Source organism: Hyperoodon ampullatus (genome assembly GCF_949752795.1).
Source record: "Hyperoodon ampullatus genome assembly, chromosome: 4".
Lineage (NCBI taxonomy): Eukaryota > Metazoa > Chordata > Mammalia > Artiodactyla > Ziphiidae > Hyperoodon > Hyperoodon ampullatus.
The window spans coordinates 37,073,210-37,086,058 of NC_136917.1; the positions used below are offsets into that span (position 1 = coordinate 37,073,210).

The 12,849-nt window shown below is 59.5% G+C and overlaps 1 protein-coding gene across 3 annotated transcripts; it reads right to left on the bottom strand.

Annotated features, from left to right (window-relative positions):
* Positions 1–263: 263 nt before the first annotated feature.
* PIK3R2 (phosphoinositide-3-kinase regulatory subunit 2) lies at positions 264–9,506 on the bottom strand (the record flags this gene model as incomplete). Of its 3 annotated transcripts, none has more annotated exons than XM_079703137.1 (15): positions 264–585; positions 909–1,079; positions 1,253–1,324; positions 2,153–2,329; positions 2,561–2,703; positions 3,744–3,869; positions 3,972–4,152; positions 4,301–4,399; positions 4,489–4,597; positions 4,748–4,833; positions 5,333–5,543; positions 5,634–5,765; positions 5,874–5,915; positions 6,261–6,353; positions 9,185–9,506. In XM_079703137.1, 15 exons carry the CDS (start codon positions 9,504–9,506, stop codon positions 378–380), a joined length of 2,172 nt encoding a protein of 723 aa, XP_079559263.1. In that variant the 3' UTR covers positions 264–377. The 3 variants fall into 3 exon arrangements, with proteins under 3 accessions (XP_079559263.1, XP_079559262.1, XP_079559261.1); XM_079703136.1 differs by having other exon boundaries at positions 909–1,103; XM_079703135.1 differs by having other exon boundaries at positions 6,261–6,386.
* Between the last annotated feature and the right edge of the window lie 3,343 nt (positions 9,507–12,849).

The window sequence follows — 12,849 nt, forward strand, 5'->3', positions numbered from 1 at the left end:
TGGGTGGCCAGAGCTGCAGGGAGGGCAGTGCCGGTGGGGGAAGGGGGGGTGGAGTGGGGGAGGCGGGACCCCCACAACAGATACGCAGAGGGAAAGAGACCAAGAGGGAAAGAGAGGACAGACAGATGGAGCTAGAAAGAAACGAAGTGTGACAGTGGGAGATGGACAGAGACTCAGAGAGATGGAGAGACAGGCAGACATGGAGAACCTGAGAGAGACAGAATTGCAGAGAGATGAAGAGAAAAACAGATAGACCTGGAGAAATTCACAAAGACAAGAGAGATGGAGAAAACCCAAGAAAGAAGAGACAGGTTCAAAAAGATGGAGACCGCCGATGTAGCTGCCACCCCAGCTGGGCCAGTTCTCCTGCTCAGAGCTCAGCGGGTGGCAGGTGGGGGCCCGGGGCCCGGGGCGCGCACAGGATGGGCAAGTGTGACGGTGAGTGCGTCGTTGTGCTGCACCAGCGAGGCGTGCTGGTAGTGCAGCACCAGCTCCTTCAGCGACCCGTACAAGTTGTAGGGTTCTGCGAAGCCAAAGCCTGTGGCTGTGCGGTAGATGACGCAGTGCTTGGTGTCGCCGTCCACCCTGTGGGTGCAGGCGAAGGGGTGGGTCAGATGGGCCCCCACCAGGCTCTCCCAGCCCCGCCCCCCTATTCCTGTCAGGTGACCCTGCCTGGGACCTATATTTCCCCATTTCCTGTATGCTGGATGCCGACCCGGTCCAGACCCCGCCATCTCCTGCTTTGATACTGTCCCAGCTTCCTCCTCTGTCCCCAAGAATCCAGGGCTTCTTCCTGTCTTCCCAAGGCCTAACATACAGTTGGCACTCAATGAGAGCCCTCAGAAGGAATGGGCGGATCCCTCCTCCCCACCTTCAGTCCACTCTCCGTTCCCTTGCCAGGCACTCACACCACAGAACAGGCATAGCAGCCCCGCTGGCTGCTTTCACGGATGAGGAAGGTGCCATCTCGCTTGCCACTCAGCATTTCCTCAGCTTGGGTGCGGTTGATCTTGCCTACATACCATGTGCGTTCCTCGTGGTGGGGGAGATCATCTTCATCCTCCATCAGTGAGTACTGGCTGTGGGGGAGGCAGGGAGGAGCCCTGGTCACTTACTCGTTAGCCTCCAAGGTCCCCCTGCCACCTGGACAACTCTCCCTCCTTGGTGAACTCCTACTCATTCTGCAAAGCCCACCAAAAATGGCCCCTCCCCTGGGACAACCCCTCCCCCCCGCCACCAAGTGGTCACTCACTCCTCAGTCTCGTTCTTGATCCCCAACCATTCATTGATTTTCTTCTGCCGGGCACCTTTCTGAGTGAGCCACCTGGGGGGAAGAGGAAAGGTGGGCTCCTGCTGCTCCGCTGGTAGGGAAACAGCAGCTGCAACACAGGCAGGGCGAGCCACCATGGGCCAGGCCAGCCTGGCTGGAGGCAAGGGTTGACAAGTGCAGGTTCTGGGTGTGATACCCCTGGTTGCCACAAGGGGTCAGCCTTGGCCTGGCCAAGGACCACTTGAACCCAAGTGGACTCCTCAAGCTCTGCCAGGGAACCCCCCTATTTATTATGTTTCTGTTTACACTTTTTGAGACTCTGGGTTGTGCCACCATGGCAAGGTCTTATCACTATCAGAGGCTCAGTCCCGGGGACTTCACGGTGGTGTGCCTTTGCACAGGGCAACTTTACAAAGGACTTTGAAAGGACCAAGTGAGCTAATGTGTGCACGGTGCTTGGCACACAACAGGTGTACATGAGCGTCCAAGACCCAGGCAGAAGAAGGAAGCCCCTGATGAAGTCCTCAGTGGGTCAGTGGGCAGAGGAGGGATCTTGGGCTCAGGCTGGGCGCCGTGTGCTGGGTTGCACAGTTGGCATTCATGGAGTGGACCCTGTTGGAGGCTCCCAATGACCCAGCCTCGTGAGAGCAGTGTTCCCATTCCACAGCTGAGGCTGAGGCCGCCGCACAGGGAGCCCATCTGAGGGAACTGGGAGGGGCCTGATCGAGAGGGAAGGGGCTGGCGGACAGACAAGGGGGCTAGGGGACTAGGTAGGGCTAGTTGGTGGAGAAAGCAAGAGTGAGACGCATGCAGAGGTCACCTCACCAGGTGCCCCTGCACTAACGGGGGGATCCACGGTTGAGTGCAGAGCCAGGCACTCACACGAGGTACTGGTCTCTGATCTTGCGCAGTTGCATGAGGTCTGGCTTGAGGCTGTTCATGCGCTTGTCAATCTCTCGGTTGTCGGAGGCCTGTGCCCGCAGCTCCTGTTCCAGCTTCGTGCGGCTCTCGTGGATCTCAGCAATGCGAGACTTAAGTCGCTCTGAGTTCAGCAGGATCCTGTGGGAGGAGTGGCTCAGAGGCCTCAGATGGCTCCCAGTATCTAAGCCTTTGGACATGCTGTTTCCCTGATTGCTCTTTCTGGCAAACTCCTATTCATCCTTCAAAGCTCATTTCAACCGACCCTCTCTTCCCCTGAAACCCAGGCTGCCCTCTCTGTTTCCTTTCTTTCCCTACTTGCGCTGTGTCAGATCAAGGTGTGGTAGGGCAGGGCAGAGGAACCAGACTCACCTCTGCATCTCTTTCTCATTGCCCTCACGCCGGAAGCGCTCCAGATATTCCTTGCTGCACTTCTCCTGTGTCTGGCCCTGCTCTTCAAAGATCTTGATAGTCTCATTGAAGGCCTCTATGGCTGTGCGCTTCATCTGCAGTTCCTGGAGGAGGGGGTAAATCTGAGCACCTCCTGGGACTCCCTGCAAGTCCCTCATGAAGGATAAAGGCAGATCCCAACCTGATATGGAGACTTTGCTCAAGCTGTTCCCTCCACCACGTGCATCGTTCCTCTAGCCCCTCCTTCACCAAACGAACTCCTATTCAGCTTTCAAGCCCCACACTCCCCAAACCCCCTCTTCCTTTAGATCCTCCTTTAGGCACCTTAAAAAAATACCTGGGTCTGTGAGCACGGCTGAGAATTAATGATAAATCTAGTTGCTACAATTCATGGGGCTCCTTCTCAGAGTAGATGCTGCACCAAGCACCTTCCATGCATCATCTCATAAAACCTCCCAAGAGCCTCCTACAAAGTCAGAACTATTAATGGGGAAACTGAGGCTCAGGGGGCCTAAGCCATTTCCACGGTCATGATGTTCCTAATTGATCCCAGACAGGTATCTTGTCCACTTAGAACCTCAGGTGACCCATCACTAGAAAGGGGACAAGACAGAAATTGCTCAGGGACTACAGGGGAGACAAATTCCCTGCTCGAGATGGGATGTTCAATCTGAATAAGTTGTATCTCAACTTACAAAAGAAATTTATTAACACAGTCCTTGAGTAATAAAACCTCCCCCCACTTCCTTGTTTTTAAAAGACACTGCTCTTTTCCATGACCTCCTGACGCTTTGTCTTAGGCAACTCTTCGTCAGGCGGTTATCATCATTTTGAATAACATCCAGGTTGAAGGGGATGGAGAAGTAATTAAGACTCACGGTTCCAGTTTCCAGATGGGGAGACTGAGGCCCAGAGGCTCAACCAAGACATCTCCCACAGCTCAGCCGCTCCTGGGAGGCTGGTTGGTGCCTCTTCATCTGTTTTTATTTGTTTTTTTTTAGAACCACATACATTGATTTCTATGTTTTTAGAGTGATTCCTGGTTGTAAGAGCCTGCTGTGACCTAGAAGTGGACATCTGTCCCTGTGGCCTTGGCACTGCCCCTCCGTGCCTGGGTCTCCCGGGATGCGCTGGCCCGCGGTACCTGGGAGGTGCGTGTGTACTCCTCGTAGAGCTGGTCATACTCGCGGCTCTTGTCCTGGTACTGCTGGTGGTAGACCTTGAGCTGGGCGCCCACTGCTTCCACACTGTCCTCCTTGACGATCTGGTCCTGGGGATACCCGGTGCCGTCAGGGAAGCTACCTGGGAAACAGGCCCAGGGCCGGCCAGGCACCACCCACCCCCGCCCCCAGCTCCCACCCCAGCCCTGTACCTGCTGGTACTTGGACACCGGGTAGAGGAGCCGCGTGTCCAGCTTGGCGTTGTACTGAGCCAGGGACTCGTGGCGGTAGTGGGTGATGAGGTCCACAACAGAGCAGAAGGTGAGTGGCTCCGAAAAGCCGTAGTGCCCGTCTCGGTGGAAGACCTTGATCAGCTTGTTGTTCCCACCTTTCCTAGGGGCGGGTGAGAGGGGGTGTCAGCAACCAGCAGCATCCGCAGACCCAGCAACGTCCCACTGGCTGTGCGACCCCCAGTCCTCTGACCTGGGTGTTCTCCCTCCCACCGCTCACCCCTGGTCTCCCTGAAGGGACAGGCCCCCACCTGAGGGTCAGTGTGTACTCCCCCTGGATCTTGCTAGATGCATCTCGGACCAGAAAGGTGCCATCCGGTGTGTCCCGCAGTTTCTCATTTACCTCCTCCCTGTGGAGACAGCCAGGACTGGGGCTGCTCACTGGGAGACCCGACCCCTCAGGCTTTGCCCACCATGTGGCTCCACCCCACGACCCTACCTGGAGATGTCACCCCAGTACCACTCAGCATCCTGCAGGGAGGGCGGGTTGCCCCCATTGGCCAGGCCTGTGGGGGCTGGCTTTGCCTTGGGGGGTTTTGGCGGCAGTGCTGGGGGACAGGAAAACAAATGCACACTGAGCACCAACTGTATACTGTGGCCAGCTCCCATTGCAACCAAGCCTGCCGATACTGGCAGGGCTCCGAGTCAGCATTCTTGGTCCCCAACGATAGGAGTTAATAAAAGGGGGTGGAGGTCACCTGGGGGCGCAATCTCCTGTTCCTCCAGATGTTCCTGAAGCAACTTCTCCACCAGTAGCGCAGGGAAGTCGGGGGTGGCCTCAGTCCTAGGGGGAAGAGACGTGTGGTGAGCGCTGGGCAGGGCCTGGTGTGCACAGGGCCCTGCATGTGCTTGCGTGTCTGGCGGGGGGTCTCTGTGAAAGCGTGAGAGGGGAAGAAGAGTAGGTGACGCAGGCTGGTGTGGGAGACCCACTACTGTTTATGTATATGCAGTTAGCTCCCAGTAAGTATTCATACAACAAACAACAGGAATCAGCACGTGAAGGAAGGTACAGACACCACCCAAGTGCCGGCCCTCCGGTCTAGGCCCCATCGCCTTGTCCCAAGCCCTGCTAGAGTCTTCCTGGACCTCAAGCCCCACCCCTTGTTATCCTTCCTAGCTCGCCCATCAGGACAGCTCTGGCCTCTTCCCCGCTGGGCCCCGTCCACACTCCTTTCTCATCGTCTAGACCCCCGCCTTGGCTACGTCTCCAGCCCTTCCTCCATCTAAAGCCCCACCCCTTTTTGCTCCGGCTCAGCCCCGCCTCCCCAGCCCCGGCCTCTCACCCGTCGGGCGCGACCCCTGGCGGCGGCGAAGGCGACGGCGCCCGCAGCAGCAGCGGCCCGAAGGCGGCGCTCAGGGCACGCACAGCTGGGCCCAGGGCTGGGGCGCGCCGGGCCACCCGGCCCAGGTGCTGGAGCAGGAAGCGCAGTGTGAGCGCGCTGTGCAGCGGCAGTGTCGGGGGCTCCAGCGCCGGCCCCACGGGCCCCGCGGCCTCTGCGGACAGACGGCCAGAGGAGGGTGAGCCAGGGCTGGCACCCGCCCGCCCCAGAGCCCTCCCCAGTCCGGGATTCCTGCCAGACTCACCCCGCAGGGCTCGGTGTGCCTCAGCCACGGCCTCGGGTGTCACAAGGGGTGCGGGCAGCGCCAGCAGGAAGCCCTTCACGCCATCTGTCAGGGCTGCAGCGTCCCACTGCTCCATATCGCTCAGCGACCAGTCTGCGGGTGCAAGGGGGATACATCGATCCAAGGCGGGTGCAGGGAGGGGACATCATCCGTCCAGGGCAGGTTCCTCTCCCACTCTTGCCCACTGAAGCTTTCCCTCACCTGTGCGCGCGGCAGGTACCTCAGGCCTGTAGCTGTCTAGCCCTGTGGGGAAGGGGATGGGGTAGGTCAGTGCCACCCCACGTGGCAAGGCGAGCTCTCAAATGCTGCCTCGACCCCTGTGTGGGGTCTGGGGTGGCTACTAACCTCCCAGAGGTAAGAACAGGGGGAGGGGAGGGAAATGGTGGCAGAGGGCACGGCGCATGCAATGATGGGGTCTACGTTCCCCTGGGAGTTACTCCTTCCCCAACTCAACATGGAGGCCCAGAACATCCAGACTCAGCCACTTCCCATACAGAGTGAGCCCAGCAGCCCTGTGAAGGAGATGAGTTGCCCATCACTAGAGGTAAGCAAGCAGAATCCAGGGGTTGCAGCCAGGCCGAGGCTCACCTGTCCGCTCAATGGCCTCCACAAGTTTCACCAGGATAGGGGGAGCCACATCAGGCGGGGAGAACTGGTCGGGTAGGTCAGGGAGTGTGAGGCCTGGCAGGAGGGGACAGAATGTTGGCAGGGTCCCTAGAAGGACCCTGGCCCCTCTCTCTGCCTGCTGCATCTCAGCCCAAGTGCCTGGCATCTGGACCACCACTCTGGGCGGGGGGACAGAAGGCCCAGCTGGTGGGGCTGGGAGGGCTGAATTAGTGGGGAACGATTTTCTAGGTTAAAATATCAATTCACCCAACTACAGAGGCCAGATATAGTTGGCCGACTAGTGTCCTCCCAAATGGTATGTCCACTTCCTAATCTCTGGTACCTGTGACTGTGACCTTACTTGGAAATAGGGTCTTTGCGGATATAATTAAGGCAAGGATTTCAAGATGAGATCCCTAAATCCAATGACTGGTGTCTTTATAAGAGAAGGCCTTATGAAGAGAGAGGCAGAGATTGGGGTGATGTGGCCACAAGCCAAGGTACACCTGGAGCCCCCAGAAGCTGGAAGAAGCAAGGAAAGATCCTCCCCTAAAGCCTCTGGACAGAGCACAGCCCTGCCCACACCTTGACTTTGGACTTCTGGTCTCCGGAACCATGAGAAAATAAACTCCTGTTGTTTGAAGCCACCAGTTTGTGGTAGTTCATTACAGCAGCCACAGGACACTCATACAGCAGGTTTAGGGCTCTGCCATTGCCTGCTGTGCAACCTCAGGCACAGGACCCACCCTTTCTGTGCCTCAGATTCCTCCACTGAGAAACTGGTCGATGGAATCATCTCTCCTTTCTCAGTGGGAACAACAAAGTGGTTGAAGACAGTAAAAGGAAAATACCCCAGCTGGATCAGAACACCTCATTCCAAGGACCTTTCTCCATTTTCTAAGTCATTTTGTTTAAAAAAAAAAAATTTCCCCCCTTTTGAAAATGCTGACCTCCTTCCATGTCCCAACTCCGCGCCCCCCCCCAGCCCCATGTTTCTGCCCCACCCAGCCTTTTGTGCTCAGGCGCACTCTGCCTGCAGGGCCACCATTTGATGCAGCTTTGGCCCTTGGCGGGGACGCCCTGGCACACAGCAGGAGCAAGCCGGGGCCTGCGGGGCCTCCCTGAGTGATGGGCCAGGTGGTGCCTTGAGCTGAAGAAAGGCCCAGCTGTGTCGAAAATGCAAAAAAAAAAAAAAAAAAAAGTGAGCGAACAAGGGGAGGTGGGTGACATCCCAGCTGGTAAGGGGGCTCTGAAATTCAACTTTGAAATTTGCCTGTGACCAGTTTGCAAAGCATGGAGGGAGGTCCCATTAGGATAGGCATTATCCCCATTTTACGGATGAGGAACTGAGGCTCAGGGAGGGAGCAACCTCCCCGTGGGTGCACAGCCAGACGGGGGCGCAGGTGACATCAGGGTTTGGCACGCAGTTCCCTGCGTGGAGTTGAATGGAGGGAAGGCAGGCAGCTGCAGCCTGCTGCCTGGTGGTCCCAGGATCCCGGAGGGTCAGGGCTTGAACAAAAGGACTAGTACCCCCCATTTCCAGATGAGGAAACTGAGGCCTGGAGAGGGGTGGTCCTAGCCGATGTCACATAGTCCTGGAAGATTTGGAGGGTGGGGCTGGGTGGCCGCCCGGAGTGGGGATGTGTGTGGTGTCTGGACCCAGGCCAGGCACAGGAGGGAGGCGGCTGTTACCAGGGGGAGAGGCAGATTCTGGCTGGGAGCCCAGATGGGGCCGCCTCCTGCTCCTCTAGGCCGAGGCGGGACGCAGGCCCTGGCCCTGGAGACGCCAGATGCTGCAAAGCCCAAGCCAGCAACCATGCTGCCTCAGCACCCCGCCATTTCACCCCACGCTGTGGGACTCTGGCCTGACCCTCTTTGGGCATCAGTGTCCCTCGGGCACAAAACCAGGCAGGCCATCGGGTGGGGCCTCGGTGCCTCCCAGGGGCTTTGGCCTTCACTGGGTGACTGCCCCTGAGCGAGTGGTCCAACCCCCTTGCACCCTGGTCTCCACATCTGTACACAGGGCCTCACTGGGTGGCTGTGAGGGTCGGAGCAGACCACGCTGGGTGCTCAGCACTCATCAGCCTCCTCCCCACAAGCTGAGCCTCGGTTTCCCTGGTTGGAACCCACACACCCTGCCCAGCATACAGCCCAGCACGCAGCAATTGCAGCGTATGTTCAATGCCCTGATTCTCCACTCCCAGGACACTCTTTGGAAGTAGGGATGGCCGAGGGTCTCTTTGGGGAGGGATGTAGGGTCCTCACACGTCACTGTGCTGCATGGCCTCGACTGAGTAGCCCACCTTCTTTGGGCTTTTTGGCTCTCTTCATTTTGGAAACCGGAAAATTAGGGTTACAACAAAGGGGGTTCCTCAAGGGATTCTGTCTGCAAACCACAAGATGAAGCTAAATTGAGCCCCTGAATCTTACTGGACACTCCCTATTGTCTTCAAAATCAATCCCACAAAGTCCTTGAGGGGAGGACCCTGCCCGTTTTCTCACTCCACTCCACCTGACGGCTTGTCCCCTGAACCCGTCATGACATTCCCACCTCAGGGCTTTTGTCCTCGCTGTACCTGCTGCCCGGAGCCGTTTACCCCCATCTCTCCTGAGAGGCTCCTTCCTCACAGCATCTGTCATCACCTAATCACGTTCTCGTCACTTCTTGAACCAGAAGCCCCATGAGGGCAGGGCTAGGCCTTGTGTCCACCACTCGGTGCCCAGTGCCATGAACTGCATCCAGCACTTGACGGCAGTGTAATCAACACTTGCCGACCAACCACATGTCCTTATTCCTCCTCTCCTGGAAGAAGCACCATTGCCTCATGGGAGAGAAGAGGAAACTGAGGGTCTGAGGGCACTCCCCCTTTTCCCCAGCCCTGCCAGGGCCCCTACCTGTTGCTCACCTGGCTCAGGGGGCCCATCTCGGGGTCTGGCAGGCAGTGGGCGTGGGCCACGTGGGCGAGGCCCAGGCCGGGCCAGGGTCACAGGCCCTAGGAACTCAACATAGGTGCCAGGGAAGTCGCCGCGCTGCCGTGTACGCTCATTGAGGCCAGGCATCCAGCCCACGCTCTGTGGGCAGCGCTCACTGCCCTCGGCCACGCCCAGCGCCTGCAGGGCTGCCCTGCTCACCACCAGCACGTCGCCCGGCAGCAGCTCCAGGTCCTCCGGCCGCTCCCGGCGGAACGGGTACAATGCACGGTATTGGAAGCCCTCGGCGCCAGCCATGGCTGGGCAGGGTGGGGTATGGATGGTCAGGTGGCTGCTTGGAGCCCCAGTGGCCCCATCAGCCTGGGGTGGGGGCCAGGAGGGTCCGCTGGGTGGGCTTGGGGACTCAGACCTCTATTTCCACCAAGAAGTTACAGGTGACCACAGGGGATGCTCACGCCTTGCTTCCCACCATTGTTCCACGACCCTGACAAGGGTCACTCGTTGCTCGGTCCACCATTCGTCAACCGGTGGGAGGGGGTCGGCAGCAGCGTGATCTCAGGTCACTCAGCCGCTGCGTCCCCCCTCAATCCGTAGGGCTGGGCTGGGCCGCTCACTCCCTCGCGTGGGGAGCCATCGGCTCCCGAGGCTGGCGGCTCTTCCAGCTGCGCCAGGCGAGGGGGCCGAGGGCACAGGCTGTCACCATGCTCGGCTCGGGACGCCGACCTAGGGGGAGAGGGGCGGGGCAGCATCAACCAGTTTGGACTCCTGCCACCCCTAACTCAGAGATGGGCCCAAACACCAGGTTAGAATTCCCTGACTCATTGGCTAACGGGGGGCCAGTCCCTGCCCCCTCAGTTTCCCCAGCTGTAAAATGGGTACAACAATAGCCCTCCTTTGGGGTTGTTGGGGGCACAGCTCCAAAGAATCTGCCCCGGGCATACTGCATACTCAGTAAACAAGCTCTTCATCATCCCTGTTAGAGATGGGGAATCTGAGGCTCAGAGCAGGGAGGTCTTTGTTGGACAACTCAATGGGCCAGGATGCCAGGACTCAAAAACTCAGATCCGTCCAACTTCACAAGGCCCAGGATAGATGAGAGGAGGCAGCAGCCACATAACAGACAGTTATACCCAGAGTGGGTAGGGTGTAATGGGTGATGCTCAGGGTGCTGTGGGAGCCCCAAGGAGACTGGGCCAGCTGAGCACAGAAGGAGGCATCAGGGGCAAAAGGCGGTAGGAAAGGAGGTCCAAGCAGAGGCCCCAGCACAGGCAAAGGCCTAGAGGTGAGTCCAAACAAATGGATCTCTGATCTCTGCGGGGGAGGAGGGAATGGGAGTGGGGGCGGTGTCCAGACATTGCTCAGTTTGGTGCCCACACAGTAGGTACTCAAAACAGAAGAGGGTTGGTGGGAGGCCAAGAAGACCTTAGCCCCAGGGTAGACATGGAGCCAGTAAAGGGTGGAGGGAAGGAGGGCACTGCAACTGCCAAGAGGGAGGCTGCTGGATGCAGGGGCAATGATCACTCCTTAGGAGCCCCCAGTCTCAGGGAGACACAGCCCAGCACAGACACATTCTCAATCTCAGCCCTGCAGGTTCAGTCCTCCAGAGAGGTTGGGGGGTGGTAGGCGGTGCTTTTCCTAGGGGCGGGTCCTCACAGAGGAGAGGAGGGGGCACTGGCCAGAGGAAAATAGTACAGGCAAAGACTTGACAGCAAGAACTGCTTGCCAAGAGTTCAGGGTGGCTTTAAGAAAGCCACAGACCACGCAGGGCCTCGAGTGCCAGGCAGAGGGTCAGACTTTATCCCTCGACCACGGGAGCAGCAAGAGGTGTCCGAGCAGGGAGCACAAGCTCCACATTCCAGGACGCCCCAACTTACCCGCTCCCTGGCCCCTGTACCCCCACTCTACAGGTGGGGAAACTGAGGCCTAGCGAGGGGGACGTCCAGGAAACCGCCTAAATCCGCTTGCCTGCCCGCCTCCGCGCCCAGCTGAGCACACGTTTGCACACGCCCCAGTGTGCGCTCCTGGGAACCAGCGCTCCCCGAATCCAAGAGGCGGGTGGAGAGGCCAGGCCTGGCTGGGGTCTTGGCGGCTGGACTCAGGGCCTGCGCGCTCACGCGTGTGCAGACGCGCACTCGGGCCTGCGTGGACCCCGCAGCCCAGCCCAGGGGCCGGAAGTGGAGTCGACCCTCTGCCGTCTTGCACCCCACTATGCCCCACACAATGCCTGGGCGCCCCTCATTACTGCTCGATGCCCCACTCCCGGCAGGGCCTCCCTCAATTCAGGGCCGCAGCTCCAACCCCTTATCTCTGTCTAGGGTCCCCCGTTCCGCCCTCATCGTCCGGGGAAGGCTGCAACGCAGCCAGGTCGAGCCAGAGGCCTCCCGCTCCCTGCGGCCCCCAGTTCCCGCGGGGCCCGATGCAACCCTGCTCGCATTCTGGCTTCCACCGTGGCCCCACACTCTGCCTGGGCGCCCCCGCATCTGACCGAACCCCAAGACCGGCCTGCCACGCGGACCAGGCCGGACTTACCTGGTCGAGGCCGCCACCGCTGTTGCCGCGGCCGCCGTCACGCAGAGCCGAGCCAGACCCGTGGCTCCACCGCGGCCGCCGTCGCCGCAGCCGCGGGATCCCCACCTCCGCCGCCGCCGATGTTCCGAACAGTCGGGTCCGCCCCCGGCGGAAATGGCCGAGCGTATTCGGGCCGGGAGGGTGCAATGAGGCCGAGGCGGAGCCTGGGGAGGCTCGAATGCTTCCGGAAAGAGCCGAACGTACTCCCGCGGGACTGGAGGGTAACGGGGTGGGGGTGGGGCTCCCCGAGATAGCCGACCGTTTCCGGAAATAGCCGAACATAATCGGGTCAGATGAATAATTCCGAGGCTGGGCTCGGCTAGGCTCGGCTGGACTCAGAGATGTCCGAGCAATTCCGGAAATGGCCGAGCGCGCTCCCCCTGGACCGGCAGAACAGAGGCTGGGCCCCGAGACTTCGGAAAGTTTCTGGAAAGAACCAAGGGTGCTCGGTCCCAAATGAGGCCCTGGGAACTTAGATCTAGAGGCGACCACCAGCTTCCGGAAACTGCCGAACCATGGACAGCTCCAGAGGGCGAGTGAGGTGGCCCAGAACTCAGGAAATGGAGGCGGCAGAGTTGGGGGCACGGGCTCAGACAGAAAGCTGCGCTTTTCAGGAAACAAGCTGAGAGCCGAGAAGGAGCCGGAGTTGAAAGCCGGAGTTTCCGTGGTAGCCCAGAGCGTCCGGAAACAGCTGAACTAACTCTCTCGGGTAGGGAGAACTAGCCCAACGCCTGTCCAGCTGCGGACTGTTTCCGGAGATAGCCGAAGACACTCGGAAACAGGGGGCGTGGCCAAAGGTTTCCGACCTACGGAGCGCTTCGGAAGTAACCGAACGCGCTCGGGCTAGACTGGGTTCCAGTGGTGGTGAGGGGAACTTCAGGGCACAGCCCCAGCAAAGACTGGTTAAAAAAGGACACAGGGCCTCCCTGGTGGCGCAGTGGTTGAGGGTCCGCCTGCCGATGCAGGGGATACGGGTTCGTGCCCCGGTCTGGGGGGATCCCATGTGCCGCGGAGCGGCTGGGCCCGTGAGCCATGGCTGCTGAGCCTGCGCGTCCGGAGCCTGTGCTCCGCA